The sequence below is a fragment of the Podarcis erhardii genome, assembly GCF_964252035.2.
Source record: "Podarcis erhardii genome assembly, chromosome: 9".
Classification (NCBI taxonomy): Eukaryota; Metazoa; Chordata; class Lepidosauria; order Squamata; family Lacertidae; genus Podarcis; species Podarcis erhardii.
The window spans coordinates 13059450-13079470 of record NC_138512.1 but is presented as its reverse complement, the minus strand read 5'-3'; the positions used below and the strand labels follow the sequence as shown (position 1 = coordinate 13079470).

The window sequence follows — 20021 nt, the reverse complement described above, 5'->3', positions numbered from 1 at the left end:
TAATATTAGAAAAGATAATACTTTATTCTCTTGCTCAATATGCTTCTAATGTGCGTTTTATATCTGATGTCCTTTAGTAATGTTTTCTTTTGAAATGTTAAAGTGAATATTTTTGTTAACTTTGCTGCGTTACTTTTGCATTCTGTACTTGACATTCTTTGTAAATAATAATAATAATAATAATAATAATAATAATAATAATAATAATTTATACCCCCCCATCTGGGATTCGAACCGCCGACCTTTCGATCGGCAAGTCCTAGGCGCTGAGGCTTTAACCCACAGCGTCACTCACTGTGGTGCGTCCTATAGAGCGAAAAATACGGTATATCACCTTCCCCCCTCCCAACACACTCTCTCACACTGAACACTTCATTTTTGTACAGGCATACCTTTGCTCAGAATGGCACCACTACAACGTTTGAATCACACCCATTGAAAGAGAGCCATTGCCATAATATTTTATATTGTGCTGTCTCTGCGAAGAGGTTTTACAATGCAAGGGGCAGAGATGGGGTGCTGGACTTGATACAGAAAGCGGTATTTCACTTACATTTTTTAATATATTCTGTGGTGGAAATATTTCGTATCGTCCAGGTCAAGTTTCCATCTCTCCAACAGAGGTCTGGGGAGGTGCAATTTTCCCACGGTGGGATAGTAACATTCATTGGATCCTAGACATCAACAAATAAAGCAGACCAATGAAATAAACACTCCACATTTATTTATTTATTAAACTTATAATCTCACCCTTTCCCTGCAAAGGAGCCCCGTTGCCAAACATGTGATGAAATAATAATTGTTATTAATAATAACGTATTTAAAACAATTCCAGTACAGATGCAGACTGGGAAAGATCTCAGGGGTTTTTTTTGTAATGATCTATTGCACATCTCAAAAGAACTCATTACAGTTGTGAAAGTAGGATACCTCTAATGGATGAGTCCTCTATTGGCCTCTCTCCCACACTCATCATAATGAAAAATATTCTATTAATGAGGCTAATAATAATATTATTAATCTACCTTGCCAAGTTAGTAATGTATTTGAACACTATAAAGCATTATACAATTGCTAAGTCCAGTCCAAACAATGAATCTCAAAGCTAAATCTCCCTTCCTTCCTTCCTTCCTTCCTTCCTTCCTTCCTTCCTTTTACTTCCTTCCTTCCTCTCCCTCTCTTAGCTATTAATCCTCGTCTCTTACCCTGGGAGGTCTTCCCTTCCCTATTTTTTATTTTTTTAATTGTTTCATAATAATCAAATTTAATGAAAAGTTTGGTATTAATCAAATTAGAATAAAATTGTTTTTCAAAGATCTAGATTTCAGTAGCTGTAAGGCAGTGATATGATACCCCAACGCAATATTTATAATCTTCGAAAGAAGAACTGTAAAGCCAATTTCAGCATATATATATATATATATATATATATATATATATATATATGGCTGGATGAAGCCTCCCCTTCTGAAGGTTCATAGTCAGATGGACTGCTTATTTAATGATGATACAATATCTAATGTACATTATGGAACACAGGAACATAAAACTTACCACTTCGGTCTTAGTTTCGCACCAAGTTAGCACTAGGCTTTTGTTCTTTGCTTCCTCATCACCTGTAGCAATTGCACTTATCACCGATTTATCAAGCTGTTAAAGCAAATGGAAAATAAGGTTTGGTTTATTTCATCATTTAATAATACATTCCTCCTAAGTTCCATCTCTTTGTCACACTCTACTAGAACCAAATAACACTATCCAGGGCAAGCTAGGCAGATAGGAATGGTCTCATTTAAAACCTGGCCAGGGGCAAGTGGTTATCTGCACTACTTGCAAGAAATTCCCTAACAGCTGTTCGACATTGGAACCTATGACCAGGGCTGGTGGGGTAGACTCCCTTTGCTGAAAATATTCATCCATTAGTTTGGCATGCTCAAGCACTGAATTTTCTGTGTTTCACAGAGCTTGCTTTAGCTCACCTCCACGACTCCTTCCAACCAATTCTAATCTATTTTTATTATAATGTTGTGAGGCTTTCATGTTTATTATGTCAGGAAACTAAAACACTGTACTTTTCTGTGTATAAGACTCAGGGTTTTTTTCTTTAGAATTATGTGTAAAACTGTGGGTTGTCTTATACATGGGGTAATCTCAACCCTATTTTATTAAGTTGGAGTCCCTATTTTCTTAAATTGGAGTCCCTAAAAATAGGGGGCGTCTTATACACGAAAAAAATACGAGCGAGAGAGAAAGAGAGAGAGGGTTTATAATCAGTTCTCAGCTACTGATCCTGTTTTCCCTCTTATACTTTGAAGTCAAGCTATGAAGGCAAAGTGCACATTCTGAGAAGCATATTTTTCAAAAACAAGATTCTAACTCATGGGAATAACAATAACGTCTGCTCAGGAGCCTTCTCTCCATAAGAACGACAATACTATTAGGGAGGGACAAGTCATATCTGAGTACCTAAAGATGCTTCGGCAAATATTAACTAACCGAGGAAAGAGCCTACCTGGATTATAAGTTTTGTAAGTGGATCAGTGATCACTTTCAGCAGCTGAGGGGCATCTTCCCCACTTTCAAGCTGAAATGAGTTCATAATGACATTGGTGAGGTGATAAAGATAGTGTGTGGCCACTTCAATAGGCAATAGGACAGCCACTGACAGCCAGTTGAAGAAATCGTGGATTGTTGCTCCTGCGAAGGCCCTGCAGAAAAAGCAAAGGAAAACAAAAGGGTAAACCCACATGCTGGAAGACACCAAAGAAAGGTAAATTAACATTCTTTTCAGAGAAAAGAGCAAGTAATCTACTCTTTATCATGGTAGATTAAGATACCCTGCAACACCACTCTGATGAAACTAGGGAAGTCCTAAGGAAAAGTGGGGCATTACGCAATCAAATCAGAAACCAGGAAGACTTCTGTAAATCTAGGACTGTCCCCGGAACATAGGGACACTTGGAGGGTCTGGATTAAGAACAAGAGATTTGCCACCTCATTGCTCAAGTTTCCTATTGCTGAGCATTCCTGGCTTCCACAGATGGCAGGAAGTCTCAGGAGTGATGCTACTTGGTCCTGGTTCACAACTGAGGAGGTAAAGGTAAAGGGACCCCTGACCATTAAGTCCAGTCATGGCCGACTCTGGGGTTGCGGTGCTCATCTTGCTTTATTGGCCGAGGGAGCAGGTGTACAACTTCCGGGTAATGTGGCCAGCATGACTAAGCTGCTTCTGGTGAACCAGAGCAGTGCATGGAAACACCATTTACCTTCCCACCGGAGCGGTACCTATTTATCTACTTGCACTGCATGCTGTTGAACTGCTAGGATGACAGGAACTGGGACCGAGCAACGGGAGCTCATCCGTCACAGGGATTCGAACCACTGACCTTCTGATCGGCAAGCCCTAGGCTCTGTGGTTTAACCCACAGCGCCACCCATGTCCCTCAAAGGTAAAGGGACCCCTGACCATTAGGTCCAGTCATGGCCGGCTCTGGGGTTGTGGCGCTCATCTCGCTTTACTAGCTGAGGGAGCTGGCATACAACTTCCGGGTCATGTGGCCAGCACTCGCTTCTCAGGAGTGGTGCTACTTGGTCCTGGTTCACAACTGAGGAGAGAGTACTGGAAACCTATGCTGCTTTCGAAACAGAGGCGCCAAGTTGTGCCCAAGATTGAGGGAGCCTGTCACACAATGCGCTCTTGTGGCATCACGTGCTTGGCATGTGGTGTGTGTGTGATGTCACATTTTTGGGGGTGGCCAGCGGCTCCTCCTCTCTCACGCTCAGGTGGGGCTGGGCACTGAAACTATTGTGCTCGGCTTGGCTTCTTCGCCCCCTCATCACTGAGGGGGGCCAGCCTCCCTCCCATCGGATATTGTGGGGGCCAAAGGCATCTCGTCCTTACAGAGTCGGCAGCCCTGTCTCAAAACATCTGCTTCGTTTGCAAATATGCAGAGAGAAAAGCACGATGATGTTTGCCATGTGGTGCAGATAGCCCGAGACAACTTCAACAGGAAATGGCACCAATGCTCAAAGTCAGTTAAAGAAGCTGTGCAGCATCAGATAAAACCCCATCAGGTAAACTCTGAGCACTCCAAAACAACCACCAATTGATAATACAATCATCAGGCAAATTATTAATTATTGGATTCAGTAATAAAAGATTAATAACGACCAATCTCACAACGCTGTTTTATGACAAGGACTGTATAAAAAGGTTACTGTACAAATGTAGGGTAGATAGGATTTGGCTTAAGATTTATTTGTGACGTCAATCTCACAATCCCAGGGCACAATACACAAACAAGCAGCAGTGATGTGCAGATAATGAAAAGAGCACATGCTCCACAACACAAGGTGCGGCAGTCATATGGACACAGGAACAACACAAAGTTCATTCATCTAAATAAGACCACAAACTCTTCCCCCGCACAATTAACTGTGCTACCGCTCAGTGGCGCTGTGGGTTAAACCACAGAGCCTAGGACTTGCCAATCAGAAGGTCGGCAGTTTGAATCCCCACGATGGGTTGAGCTCCTGTTGCTCGGTCCCTGCTCCTGCCAACCTAGCAGTTTGAAAGCACATCAAAGTGCAAGTTGATAAATAGGTACCACTCCGGCGGGAAGGTAAACGGCATTTCTATGTGCTGCTCTGGTTCACCAGAAGCGGCTTAGTCATGCTGGCCGCATGACCCCGAAGCTGTACGCTGGCTACCTTGGCCAATAAAGCAAGATGAGCGCCGCAACCCCATAGTCAGTCACGACAGGACCTAATGGTCAGGGGTCCCTTTACTGCTCAGTTCAGATGCACCCTATACAAGAAGGTGCTTTCACTAGTCATGTTAGTTGCTTGTAAGTATTGTAGGATGTTATACTATTAACATTTTTTTAAAAAAGGCAACTAGTGAAATAGTAATGCTCGTGTTTTTCTTTGACCACAGAGAACTGCCCTACTGGGCAACAACCATTTTAGTTTCAATGGGTCAAGGAGGGGGACATGGTATGAGGAGAAATGGAATGGCTGAGGGACTCACTGCTATCCTGTGCTCAAGGGCCCCCAGACTATAAAGGCCCATATTTCGGGGGATACTTCACCCCTGCATATTAGTACGGTTGCAAGGCTTCAACCAATATTCATCTAGCCCGATGATTGCACATTTTGCAGATGCGTAACGCATTCTTGTGTGCTAAGAGGAGTTGTCTTAAGCATGTAGCCGCTGAGGGTAGGGTGAGAAAGGTGGAAAACAGAGTGACATACTTTATTTTTTACTATTTTAATTTTATAGATAATATAGGAAGCAATCAGTGTTTTTCTCAACTGTCCAGTAAAAGAAACTGTTTAATCAAATTTATATACCATGCTTCATCAAAAGATCTCAGGGGGTTTCACAGATATCAGGCAATACTGTAATGCAGCATAAATAAAAATGTCATTGCATACATTTTGGGAATTTCTACAGTTAAATATCACAACCTGCTCCTATAATCGATTGTAGCTTAAGTTTAAAACACTGTTACCTTCTAAACTGGTTCCTGTCTCCAGCTTGCATGAGCGCCACAACGGTGTTTGTGACGGAAGTACCAATATTGGCTCCCATCATGATCGGAATTGCGTGCCGAACACTGAGTACTGCAAGATATTGGAAGCAACAGATGAAAAATGGAAGGGATGGGCAGTGTTGGCATCTACAGTACATTGAACCAACTTAGGACCTTCCTTTGTTCTTGAGACACAAAAGTAACTAACTTGAGGATCAGAAAGCTTGTTTTGCACTCATCAGAATATGGAGAAAGCACCAACTGTTGAGTTTAGAACATGGCTAAATGAGTTCACAGTGGGGCTCGGATCTAAGTCATCTGCCAAAACATTACAACCCAATTTCCAACAGGTTATTGACTGCGTCTTATATTTTAGACTTGCAGGGTTGCCTTTTTCCCTGTCATTTCCCCCCTCCCCCTTGATCAAATGATTGAAATATAGGCTCTGCAACCACAGACTGACCTTGGCTCTTCCCACAACATTGCTCCTAAGAGTCCTTTCCTACCCAAGGCTACAAAATCCAGACCAAGTCTCACACAACTTAAAAGAGTTACTCAGAAAGGCAGCGTTCTATCAGGTGTACTTCCTCCTGTCTTTACAACAGAAAAGGCACACCAAACACATTGTCTGTTCCTGTTTTCAATATGATATTCCCATGGTAGTTTTTTATGAAAATGCTTTTCCAATATCCCCTTTGCTCTCTATATTTGTGCGTGCACAACTTTCAGGATGACCTGCACAAATCTATAATCATAGAATTTATTTATTTATTTTTTAATTAAAGATTTTCTTGTTTTACAGAAGTATGTGTAATGTCTCTCGTATTTTTTCCATGTAACATTTTTATAAATCTGTTTCATTTGTTGAGACATTAGGGGGAGAAAAAAAAGGGGGGGAGATGGGAGGGGTGGAGTGGGGTGGTGATGTTTCTAATATGCTTAATGTATGTAGGGTTTGGTGTCAGCGTTGCTTGTGCTGTTCACTTGTGTTCCTTTGGTGGTGAGAGAGGTTGGGGTTGGCCTAGGGTGTGGTTGTTTGATTGTGATTGGCTGTGGTGATCTTTGTTTTCGTGTGTGAGTGGGGTGGGTGGGTGTTTTGGATCAGGTTAGCCATACTGATGTGTATGCTGTTGGTGGATTTTTGTCATTGTCTTGTTGGACTGTGTATGTGATAAAGGGGAGCCATCCTGGGATGAAGGCGTCTTCTTCTGTTTGTCCCTGTGTCAGTTTCAGTTTATTGGTTAATTTTTCTAGTAGGGCTGTTTCCCATACTATTTGGTACCATTGGTCCATGCTTACTCCTGACAGGTCTCTCCAGTGTCTGGTTATGGTGTTTCTGGCTGCTGAGAATAGGTGGGTTATGAGTTCTTTGTGGTGTAAATGGACATTGTTGTCTTGGAAGATGTTTAGTAGGGCCAATTCTGGGGTGATGTCTAATACTTGCTTAGTTATTTTAAATATTTCTTGTATGGCTGTTATAATCATAGAATTGTAGAGTTGGAAGAGACCCCAAGGGATGACCCCCTGCAATGCAAGAATTTCAACTAAAACATCCATTAACTACCAATCCTTTGTACCATTAACTTACTTGAAGAGGACACCATGCTGACGATGATGGATGAGGACGTGCTTGAGCTCTGCACCATGACTGTCACCAGAAGGCCAATCACTACGCCTGCAAGAGGATTTGCTAACACGGAGCCTTCTTTGAAGATGTCCCCTGCTGCTTTGCCTACAAAAAAAGATAGATTGTGTCTTTGAATAACATAATTGCTACCTATATCCAGACAACCCAGTTTCCAACTTCTAAATGGTTCCAACATCTAAAAAAATGTAGTATAAACACCGACAACTGGGAAACAATGGCCTGCGGTCGCTCCAATTGGAGAACAGCCTTGACCAAAGGTGACATGGCCTTTGAAGACACTCGAACTCAGGCCAAAAGGGAGAAACGTGCTAAGAGGAAGACACCCTTGGCAAACCCCCACCGCGATCAATTCCCGCCCAGAAACCTATGTCCCCACTGTGGAAGGATGTATGGATCCAGAATTGGCCTCCACAGTCACTTACGGACTCACTGTTAAAACCGTGTTTATGGAAGACAATCTTACTTGGCTACGAGTGATCGCCAAAGAAGAAGACCTATATGTAGAAAACCCAGTTTCCAATTTTCTGTCGTGCTTTTTGTGAGCAGGATGAAGAGGCCAGGGGGCAGCTCTGCGTATTGTGGCAGGGGTGATTATTGACTCACCAAAGGTATTTCATCTGCCATTAAATAGAGATTACCCCCACCCCCAGGGAACCCAACTCTTATGCCTCCTGTATAAAATATTTTGGCTGCCGTTCATTCATGTAAGGAAGAGTAAATAACTGCTTGCTCTGATGCAAAGGCAAAACCACCCCAAGGCTTAGGGCAGGCTTCCTCAAACTCGGCCCTCCAGATGTTTTGAGACTACAATTCCCATCATCCCTGACTACTGGTCCTGCTAGCTAGGGATCATGGGACTTGTAGGCCAAAAACATCTGGAGGGCCAAGTTTCAGGAAGCCTTAGGGCTTATATCGAGACTTCCTCTTGTCCCATTCCTTCCCCCCAAGTAAAACCACTCTTTGGTGCTCAATTGAAGCAAACAGCCATTTGGGTTTCCCCCGGATTGCTGTTTGTTCCTATCTATTGCTAAAGAGCAGGTTTTCCCTTAGAAAGGAGAGAGGCGAGGGGGAAACTGCTTGGAGCCGTACTTTCTAGCCATGGGACAAGCAGATGTGTGGGAGATCCCTTGTCCAGATACTACTGACAGCAACGAACAGTAGACATTATTCTTCTTCCCTTTTCTCACAGCAGCTGCAGGGTTTCGGGAAAGGTATCACTATATAGAACCATAGAATGTGTGTGTGTGTGTGTGTGTGTGTGTGTGTGTGTGTGTGTGTGTGTTCACTGCCTTTGTCATGAATCTGTAAAGTGGTGGTAGTAGTAGTAGTAATAATAATAATAATAATAATAATAATAATAATAATAATAATTTATTTTTTTATACCCCACCCATCTGACTGGGTTTCCCCAGCCCCTCTTTTACCCACAAAATATCACACTACATAACACCGTTGTAAAAAGTTTAAGGTTCCATAGAACAGTCTAGCTTGACTTGTAATTCATCCCAACGACTGACACCATCTATACCATCCGTGACTAATACCTGAAGCTAAAATAAAGCAATGTCAACACCCCCTTGGAATTTTGAAAACAAAAGGCGCCTTTGCAAATAAAGGGGCGTCAGCATTCATTTACTGACACTTTCTTTTTCTGTTCATCTGTTTGAAGTGGGCTCTTCTGGAGGGTTACAGATAGGTAGCCGTGTTGGTCTGCCATGGTCAAAACAAAATAAAAAAATTCCTTCCAGTAGCACCTTAAAGACCAACTGAGTTAGTTCTAGGTATGAGCTTTCGTGTGCATGCACACTTCTGTGTATCTGAAGAAGTGTGCATGCACACGAAAGCTCATACCTAGAACTAACTCAGTTGGTCTTTAAGGTGCTACTGGAAGGAATTTTTTTATTTTCTTCTGGAGGGGTGAGGCTTAACTCAACAAGATCCTTTTTACAGAAACAGAGACTTAGGTAACCATGATGAAAGTGTTTTCCTACCTCCTACTAACTGAAAGCCTGAGCTGAGCACATCCAAGGCACAGACAAAAAAGTAGAGCAGGACAAGTAAGAGGACAAACTTTCCAAATCCTTTTGTCACACGGAATATTTTGCCTTTCGCATCCAGCTCTGCAAAACACAAAACAAGTTTGCATATACAAAACAGCAAAGAATCTAATACTTGATTTTCAGCAGTCAATCGGTTTCCTGCAAGTCTGTGGAGTCAAGGCTGATGCTGTGAGTTTGGTGGATGATAAACCAGAAGGAATGTTCTCATTATTAAAATTTAACTATAGCTAAAAGATTCTTATGAAGCTATAAAAACCCAATAATTTTTTTAAAAAACCCAAAACCAATTACCCCTTTTTGCCCTACTTAAAGCAAAATGTGAGAATGATAAATTTTATTTATTTATGTTTTTACTCAAATTTCATAATATTATTAGGAAAATAGCATCATTAATTTGAAACAAAAAGGGGCAGAAGATTATTACAAAGCGTGTTCTCCTTCATGGAGAGCACGTGTTGCGGTGGGGACCGCCAGGACACTCCAAAGTTGGGAGCGGGCTAACTGATTGTTGGCCACTGATGCGACTGGGGCTTCCCTTGTTGTTGGGAAGAAATTAATGCTGACATTTATTGATTGGCAGCCAGAAATGCTAAAACTCCTTGCACGAGGCTAGGCCTTCCTCTTTTCGCCCGTGCATTGGATTGCCCGTCCCTCCCTCCCTAGAATAGGGTTGTTTGCTTTGACCTTGCTATGCCTGTCATGGGGTCGTCTGCTTTGGAGCGGGGGCCTGGTAGGAATTTTGTCCATCTGGCTGATTGGCTGGGGCCATTTGGTTTTTGCCTACTGCTTAGCAAATCGTCACAACTTGTAAGGTTAGGCATTGGTTTATGGTCTGGTTGGTTGAGGGGCATGGATTGGCTGTGCCTGCCCCTCTAATGCTGCTGCTCCAAGGGATTCCGTTAAAGGAATCGGGGGCTAACTATTGCTTGTCCACTCTGTCAAGGGGGCTCGGGCCATAGCAATGAGCTCCTGGTTGCATTTGGGGTGAGGGCAGGTTCCCTGCTCCGCGTAACCCCCAAGTGTATTCCCCCATTCTGACTTTCGCATCGTGCGGAATGTCAGTCTGTCCCCCATGGTGGGGGCAGATAGTCGCAACCAATGCCTAAGCAACAACTCACAAATTTGTATTTTAATAAAGTTGTGGCCAAAATTATGCCAAAAACCTTAAACAAAAAATTCTGTGTGATGTGTGAGTTATTGGGGTGGACCTGGGGACCTCGACACGCAAGAGAGTTCCCATGCACTTTTAAGCATTGGAAGATCGCGCTGAATTTGCCTGTTGTGGTACACATCAGCACAGGTCGATACGTATTTAAATAATTCACTGTATGTCCCTAATAGGTGATGTCTTTGCCTGTTGGAATTGCCTGGTTGGCTTCTCCATCTTGTTTCTACCCCTGGAAATACAGAAGGTAAAGTGTTTCCATGGGTAGAGGAGGGTTCTACAGAACCAGTCCACAACTCTAAACTTCCATTTGTCACCAAAACATAAGCAGCTCTGATGGGGATCTTCCTACCACAGGAAGTGGAGAACCGCCTTTGACCTCACTAAAGGACTAAAGGGATCCGGAAAATGAAACAGACTTTGGGGCCAAATAATGGTTTGGAGGCACGAGCCAATGTGAAAACAAAGGATTTCTGAGCTTGTTAAGATTCCTGAATGGAGTCTGCCTGGTAATCCACGTGGAAGCCATTCTGAGCTCTTTGGACAACAAGGCATTACGTCTTGCCTCTGAGTTCAGCAGGAAGAATAAAGGTAAAGGGAATCCTGACCATTAGTTTCAGTCGTGGCCGACTCTGGGGTTGCGGGGCTCATCTCGCTTAATTGGCTGAGGGAGCCGGCGTACAGCTTCCAGGTCATGTGGCCAGCATGACTAAGCCGCTTCTGGCGAACCAGAGCAGTGCACGGAAACGCCGTTTACCTTCCCGCTGGAGCGATACCTATTTATCTACTTGCACATGACGTGCTTTCGAACTGCTAGGTTGACAGGAGCAGGGACCGAGCAACCGCCAGCCTTCTGATTGGCAAGTCCTAGGCTCTGTGGTTTAACCCACAGCGCCACCCGCGTCCCTATAGCAGGAAGAATACAATTACAAAATAATAAAATAGCAATCACAGAAAGCTTTTAAAAAGAATGGGTGGTGCACAATATATTCTGTAGTGGAAGACAAGGTTCATATTTGTACCAAGCATATCAAATGATCATGAATGTTGCCAAATAAACACATATTTAGTGGGAATGTGTCAGCCATAAGATAGTTTGGTCATGTAAATCACAAATAACCGCCCAAGCAGAAGAAAAGTTGGAGGGCAGTGCCAGCTTTTCGGAAACAGCAATGAACATGACTTTCCCTAGAATAACAAGATGCATCCTTCCACCTTTGAGAGATTACTAGACCAGCAGAAACCAACAGATATGGAATTAATTGTTGAGAAGTAAGGTCAGCATTGACACCATCAAAAATGGACACAGCTTAGAGCCCAAGGTGATCTGTTTGCCAACAGCAATACCAATTTTGTTTGCAACCTGCTTGCAGAACCCAGTGGCATTTGAACACCCTAAATACATAAATGGAAAAGAAGGTTGCAACTTGAGAGATTTTCCCTGTTTCCATAACATGGGAAACGCAACATGTTCAATGGGAGAACTTTCATTAGCAGATGCACTGATTTGCTCTTTTGCCTGCTCAGCTGTCCACCTTTAAAACAAAGCATGTCAAATCAGAGAATACAGATAGTTTGGTGTTAAAGGTAAAGGTAAAGGGACCCCTGACCATTAGGTCCAGTCGTGGCCGACTCTGGAGTTGCAGCGCTCATCTCGCTTTATTGGCCGAGGGAGGCGGCGTAAAGCTTCCGGGTCATGTGGCCAGCATGACTAAGCCGCTTCTGGCAAACCAGAGCAGCGCACGGAAACGCCGTTTACCTTCCCGCCGGAGCGCTACCTATTTATCTACTTGCACTGCGTGCTTTCGAACTGCTAGGTTGGCAGGAGCAAGGTCCAAGCAACGGGAGCTCACCCCGTCACGGGGATTCGAACCACCGACCTTCTGATCGGCAAGTCCTAGGCTCTGTGGTTTAACCCACAGCGCCACCCATGTACTGATAGGTAAATAAAGGCACAGAGATTCAGAGCCAATGATTAAAACAACTTCCACCTGGCCTTTGCTGTCCCTTTTTCTAGAAAGCTAACGTTTGAAAACCATAGCGTTGGAAGGATCCCGGAGGATCCCAGGCACGTCCAACAGGTAGATCGTGATCTACCAGTAGATCACTGGACATCTGGGGTAGATCACTGGCAGATCACTGGCTCCCCCCAAAGAAGCTCAACAAGTTTGTCTCCCCTCAAAAAGGCTCAACATCTTTGCCCTGAAGCCCAGAAAACAGGGCTTTTCTTCCTAAAAAAAAGCTCAAAAACTTTGACCCGAACTCCAAAAAAGGGGGTAGATCACTGCCAGTCTTTAACTCTTTGAGTAGATCGCAGTCTCTTGGGAGTTGGTCACCCCATTCTAGAACAACCCCCTGCAATGCAGGAAGCACAAATTAAGGTGGGAAAGTATAAATATCCACGACAGGTTCTTACCTGACCACTTTACTCCTGTGTTCTGGAGCTCTGGCAAACTCCATGGGTCAAATTCTGGTGCTGGTTCTGCTGCCAAGGCAATGGTGGAGTAAGCGGGCAAAAGTTCAAGCTGATTTCCGACAGGAACCGCTTCACCTGAGAGAACCAGCAAGCAAGTTAATAACTGTTTCCTACCTATCATTGAGTATACAAACTCACATTCTTCTAAACAGAATGTTAATATAGGATATAAAGAAATAGGAATTGTAACTATTTATGTACCTTTTGAATTGTTCATCGCTTTGTCAGACATGACTTGATTTTCTTGGACTTTGCTTGCGTCTGTTCCTGCTAGTTCAGGCCTTGGAGCCATCGCCTGCAAAGAGATGATCCACCAACTAAAGGTCAGCGCCAAAGCATTTCCATGCATTATATGAATCTGAGGCAATCAACTCTGAATACTAACCTGTATGAACCAATGCCATTTCCTCAAGGGATTTATACAATGCCATGCCATCAACAACGTATTTCCCAACCCCTTTATTTTAACTAAGGTAGCTCACATTCCACATTACAAATAAATATCTGAACAAACCCAAACAGCTACCCGTTTATCGATCTAGCAAATACACAATCATGAATGAACAATTGTCTCTCACTTTCGACTCTTTCATCTCTTACTACTCTAAAGAGGAAAATACCATAGTTCTAAGCATTTTGAATGTCACCTAAACGGGGACAGTTTTAGGCTGAACTCCTGTGCATCTTTACTGAAACAAAGGCAGCACTGAACAGAGGAAATATGTGCAGGATTATGCTCTCAGTGTTAATTCATTTATTTCATCTTTTTTAGAAACTGACAGTGCTAATGGCTGGTTTATTCCTCCTCCCTTTCTTGGTTCCTAATTATTCCATTGACTTCCTGGAATGATACTAGCTCATTCTTGTGAACATTAAAGTGTTATTAGCCTTTTTTTTTTTTTTTTACTCCTCCTTTCCTTTAAATTTTTCAATTCCATTTGGCAGTAACAAGAACCCTCTAATCAAGAACTAGTGTCTGGGTTTGGTTTTTTCTTTCTCCCTCCCAATCTCTTTTCTTTTTATGTCGTAACCCTGAGGTTGCATTAATTTGAAGGGGTACAAAGCCTCTTCTTTGGTACGTGGCCTGTCCAAAAACAGTCTTCATGTCCCTCGTCTTTCTACGCTGCTGGCCACAGTGATCACAAACCAGCACAAAAAAACACAGTCAACGTGGTAGTAATTGTGTTATAATAGAATGAAAGGTGTACATTTGTTTTAAAGGTGTCCAGTTAACAAGCTACTGCAGCGGCGCAGCGTGGGTTGTCAGCACCCGGGGAAAGGCAAGTAATTTGCGCCCCCTAACTCGGGGCAAGGCAAGTAATTTGCGCCCCTAACCCCTAACCTGCCGCCGCTGCCAGCTTCTTCTTGCTGCTGCCTGGGCTGCTGCCATGGGACTCTGCTACAGCCTGCGCCTGAGGCTCTTCGGCGAGTCCGGAGGTGGCGAGCGCCCCCCCCCGATGTTGCGCCCAGTGCGGCCGGCCCCCCCTGCACCCCCCACACTACGCCACTGAGCTACTGTGCTTTCGACTTAGCTCACAAGTACCAAAGTGAGATCTCAGCCCTTCTTACCACCATTGCTTTTAGCACAGTGATTCTTCTCTAGCCATGCAGTGCAGAAAAGCACGTCTCTTCCTTGTCGGGGGAAGAGAAGGCAGATACATGAGCCTGAGGTTTGCCCAACCTTGTTCGTGTAATTCTAAACTGTAGTTTGGTGTTATGTCCGAATGAGGACAATATGTAACTGGGACTAGAGTTTCACAGGCAGATTTGTTGCAGATTTTGAATTCTAGTCCTTCTCCACAACTTTTCCACCAATCTTTCTCATTCCATCCCTGAGCTATTTAAAGTACACCATACATTTAAGGCACACAGCCCTCAAAAGAAAAAGGAAAATCCCGAGACCTGTAGTTTATCCACACAGAGCTACAATTCCCAGCACCCATAACAAACTACAGTTCCCAGGATTTTTTTTCATTTTTAGAGGGGTATGCTTTAAATGTATGGTGTGTATGCAACTTAAAAAACAATAGGTTATTTTTAGAATCGGTAAGTTTCAGATTAAAAAAATAGTGGTGGCTGACAGCTCCCCAACTAACTCACACAAAGCAGCCCAAACTCTTTGACTCACTTCTGAACTGTCTACACTTAAAAACTATTATTCTTACTCTGCATAACACCATGCCCTCCAACATTTCTCCGGTGGAAATAGTGACGTCCCATTCCATAATGATAATTTTATTATTTATACCCCACACATCTTATTGCGTTGCCCCTGCGCTCTGGGCAGCTTCCAACATGCATAAAAACATAATAAAACATTAAACATTTTTTTTATAAAACCTCCAAACCACTTCCCTATACAGGATTGCCTTCAGACGGTTCAGGGGTCGGATAACTCCATACCCTCCAACATTTCTCCAATGAAAATAGGGACATCCTAAGGGAAAGTGGGACATTCCAGGATCAAATCAGAAACAGGGATGTCTTTTCTAAATCAGGAACATCCCTGGAAAATAGGGACACTTAGAGGGTCTGTAACACTAACAATATCATTGGCAAACCTTTGTTCAGCTGCCTTGCTCCTCATTTTTCATGGAAGTTCACTCTGTTTTATGTATAACAGTGAATATTTCCTACGGAACAATGTCAAGCATATTAAAATCCCTCTGCTTCTAGCGGGAGAATAAACCATGGGGTGAAACTCTGTCCTGTTGAACTCAACTACCTGACAGGATCATACCCAAGCTTTAATAGCCTTAATATGACTTATTGGCTCTCAAGGAGTATCACTGTCAGCGTTCTTTGGCTAGATTCCTCACAGTGTTTTTTTCCCTCCCATAGAAGAGGTTGTTTGTACTCCCCTGGGTATAACACAAAGAGGTATAAAACCAGTGACTTGTATGTGACTACAAAGCATTGTTTGGAGCTTGCCATCCATGACAACCCAATGAAAGGACAAGTTGTACTTCAAGTGAATACAGTAAAGAAACCCAATTTGGGAAACTCAAAATTACAGGGGAGCAGACGAAGAGAAACTGAAGCAAAACCAGGAGTGGTGATTCCTGTGGAAAAGTAGTATCAATCATAACCACTTATTAACTCAGCAAGCAGTTAGAGTTTCATATGTGAATACTCTCTTCAGATACTGAAGGATACACGAAAGTAGAGGAAAACAAAACCTTGTATGTTTGGCCTGAAGCATCCTTTGGAGAGACATATTAACACTTGCTAACTTTCCACGTTCAAGGTTGAAGAAACAGAAGCGTTGAACATTTTCAATGCATGTTCCCTCCAAGCCAACTGTCTATGCAGACGGGGCCTTCCAGTTAATGAACAACATTAATGTTTCCGTAACCGCCAGACTGGACTGATGTAATTGAGTTGTGCTTGAAAAACAACTAATTGTTCCAAAATGCCTACTGGACTCTCACCTGGAATTGGCCACTTTGGTCCTTCTTCATTGTCATTGCTTAGGATTTGTTTATGGATTCAAGCAAATATAGATAGATATGTAGATATGTCCCTGCCCCAGTGAACTCCCAGTCATCTACACCTGCTGCTACACCTACACAAGCAATATTTAAATCTTTGTTATTGTTTTTTTGCATTTCAAAAGCGATGATTGCCAGGAATACATTCCATGGCAAAAGCTTGCACGGTATGGATGCTTGTGAAAACGTACTTGGCTGCAGAAATCTATTTGCACCTGCAGTTTTCATTACTCATGCCAATTATCCTGTCTTTTGTCAATTATCCTCATGCAAAGTTTCCTCCACCAGTTCCGGGAGGCGTACATGGGGTTCTCCCAATTTAACCCAGTGAGGTACATAAAGATGAAAGACCGCGACTTGCCCAAGGTTACTCAGCAAGTTTAATGGCTGAGCAAGCATTTGATTATAGCTTTCCTGAAACCCAGCCCAAAACTCTGTTCACTTCACTATTCTGCCTCTTATTCGAATCGGTGTCTATGAGGTTGTGCTTTTTGTCGTGTCACACAGGAATTCTCCTGCCACACAAAACAGCTAATAAGAACTACTGACACCCAGCTGGAACCTCATCCTACTCAGGCTTTAAAGACCTATATTAAAGTCCTACAGTTTCCAGAAGCTCATTTTGTGGGCTTGGACAAATTACTCTCTTTAGCCGCAAGGTTTTTGTGAGGAGGATTAATGAGTTATTCTCCCAGCCCTTCTTCCGTGAGGCTTAAAATAGCATATACTGTGTGTCTCCATTTCCCTTTAATCCTCACAATAACCTTCTAAAGTAGGTTAGACTGAGAGATAAGGACTGTGTCATGGTCCTCCACTGAACTTCACGGCTGGGCAGAGATTTTAGCTTGGGTCTCCATCATCGAAAGACAACTTGCTATGCACTGCACCCTAGGATCTTAAAACAGAAATAGCATCGCTTGGAAAATAAAACGTTGGTGTAGCTACCTACACACAGAGAGAGAGAGAGCAATAAAAAAATATTCAATAAGAATAACAATAAGCACATTAATGTTTCCAAGACGCAGCAGACAAAAATGCCGCTCAAATGATGCGGTGTTGCCAAACTCGCATTAAAAAAAAAAAAGTTCGTGCAAGTCAGCCTGTATCAACAAATGGCTCCAGGATGAGGCAACTTTATATCAAACGAGAATCTAGCTCAGCTGTCTCAATTTTGTAATATTAGACTAAAAGATTCAGCTTTTTAAAAAGTGTTTTGTTTCTTCATTACTTAAAAGGTGTTGACTTATTTTTCCTACCCAGCTCAGTGCTCCTGGTGATGTCACTGGAGAGAGAGAGAGCGCTGCACATGATACAACAAGTCATAATTTTAATAAGCATGTGTGCACACCAGTTTAAATTGGCTGGGACAAGTTCTTCTTGCTCCCGTGACATCCCTGAGACCGATCGGCATTTAAATTTGTTCCTCTTGGTGCAGGCAAGGGGAAGTGCAATGCCCAAAATTTAAATACGGATCTTGAGGTCTCTGATTGCATCACTGAGGAAGATGTCTGTGAAGTTCAAAAGACTGCCTTCTCTCACGGTAGATAAAGATCCGGTTAAAAGTATCATGTTAGCTGCTTTCCTCTTTTATCCTTTGGGGCCATAAGAGCACTCTGAATAAAACATACAGTACATTCAAACCCAAGTAAAGAATCCCAAGGAAGAAAACGTAATGACCACTTCCAGAAGGCACCCAGATCTAATAGAAAAACCATTACCCTGATCTCAGTGGATGTCTGCCTAATGTTATATTCACCTGACAGCAGTGGCGTAGCGTGGGTTGTCAGCACCCGGGGCAAGGCAAGTAATTTGCGCCCCCTAACCCTAACCCCCAGATGTTGCACCCGGTGCGGCCAGCCCCCCCTGCACCCCCCATGCTACACCACTGCCTGACAGTGTTAGCACAGTGTAACCTCTTTATCTCAGTGCATCAAAGCAAATTCGTCACAGAAAACGCATCTTTTTGCAAATACCCTGAAAATGCAATGAGGCGTATATTGTGGTAGGCATTCAGCAAAGTTTTGCTCACGGTAGACCTATTGTAAACAATGGCCATAACATGTTCATTCATTTTAGAGAATCTACTCTGAGTAAAACTTAGTTTTGAAATATATTTTTAGAATGGTTTCAAAAAAATGAGGGGGGGGGGTTCTGTACAAACAATAAAAAATAAACCCAACATTTGATTATCTTCATTAATATGAACTTCCCGCACTTTGAACATGTTTGATCTCTAGAAATCAAACATTCTTAACCCAACAGCTATTTTATGGTTAATAAATGTGGGCTGCCACTATAGGTTACAATATCTCAGTTGACGTACAATTAAAAAAAGACTTCAAAACAGAATTCCATATAATTTTCAGATTTCCTGCACTGGAACAACAGGCTGCTATATCTGGTAGGTAGTTAAGAGGAGCACCTGGGAGGCAAACATCAATGAAAGCATAAAGGCAATGGAAAGTTTGAGCTCAGATTTCCTTTTACTCACCTGCTCCTTCCTTCACAGACAATGAAGGATTTACAAAGGTATCTCTGTGGTGAGCTACAATATATAGAGAGAGCAGGCATTGGGCAAAGACTGCTTTCATCACCAGGTTAAATTCCAATTGCACCCTCTGGACTGCCTAGCCTACCTGCTGAAGTTTTTCAGGCAGCACAAAGTTCCTTTACACTTTTAGCTCCGAAAATACCCCATCAGCAATAAAGGAGGAACTTTAATAGTCCTGCTTCAAAGTTTAAAGGTGATTACATCCATCCTTCTAAATTGCCAGCCACTGCATCCTTTGTTATTCTTTTTCATTTAAGATAAAAACTTGTCCTGACTGGTAGAGCACTGTTAGTGGTATAGTTTTATCTTGCTGCAGATCTTTTTTTTTTTTCCTTTTCTTTTTTAAAGATCAGATAAAAAGCAAGTCTAATTCTCTCCAAACTCGTTAAGAACCCCTTTCAAAACGAAATGATGTCATAATTCGCTCTCCTGAGGTAGAAAAACTTCAGCTTTTGTTTCAGCTGCCTCTGCTGCTGTCCTAGTGCCTTTCTTTAGAAAAGATTTTAAAAATTTATATGCGCTCCGGGTAATCGTACCCCGGCAAAGCCAGAAATCAAATGACATCAAAGAATCGCAAGGTAAGTAAGCAAATTAGAAAGTTCACAATGCTGATTCGTATTGGGGAAAGAACCAGTCTTTCACAAGCAAGTCACTTGCAAAGTACTGGGACCGCTCTCTTTTAATTGTTCTGAATTTCAGTTGGTGTACGTACCTAGTCAGTCACCGCTGAGACACATCTCTGCTCAGTAAAATTCCTACATCCAAAACCATCTTCAGTGTTTCAAAAACTCCCAATGTCTCTCCAAATAAGCAAGTGCACCTCCCACCTTTATCTCTATTAGCTTGCTGAGTGGATCACACCTAGAGTAGGTGGAAACAGAACTGTCTACCTTTGCATGCATCACAGACAGTTTTTTTTGTTGCTGCTGCACCTTAGCTAGCCAATGAGTGCTGGGGATCTCTGGATTAAGGGTGTTCAATTTGCATGGTCAACAATATAATTTACGTTCTCCTCCACCCTAGCTGAAGGCTTCCAGGCAAACTAGAATATGCCTTCGCCTCATTTTGCCATCACAACAGTACATAAGAGCTTGTC

The 20021-nt window shown here is 42.7% G+C and overlaps 1 protein-coding gene across 2 annotated transcripts in view; it reads right to left on the bottom strand.

Annotated features, from left to right (window-relative positions):
• SLC34A2 (solute carrier family 34 member 2) overlaps window positions 1-19806 on the bottom strand; it is a 28041-nt gene extending 8235 nt beyond the window's left edge. The window contains exons 1-9 of one of the 2 annotated variants that reach the window (XM_081876284.1): window positions 19638-19806; window positions 13085-13178; window positions 12824-12958; window positions 9174-9302; window positions 7123-7266; window positions 5514-5625; window positions 2513-2708; window positions 1555-1650; window positions 554-674 (exon numbers count right to left, since the gene is read on the bottom strand). In XM_081876284.1, coding sequence (XP_081732410.1) covers window positions 554-674; window positions 1555-1650; window positions 2513-2708; window positions 5514-5625; window positions 7123-7266; window positions 9174-9302; window positions 12824-12958; window positions 13085-13175 — 1024 coding nt within the window. In that variant the 5' untranslated portion in view covers window positions 13176-13178; window positions 19638-19806. Of the gene's footprint in view, window positions 1-553; window positions 675-1554; window positions 1651-2512; window positions 2709-5513; window positions 5626-7122; window positions 7267-9173; window positions 9303-12823; window positions 12959-13084; window positions 13179-18865; window positions 18908-19637 lie in introns of those variants that run through there. The other variant, XM_081876285.1, reaches the window with a different exon arrangement.
• Window positions 19807-20021: the final 215 nt, after the last annotated feature.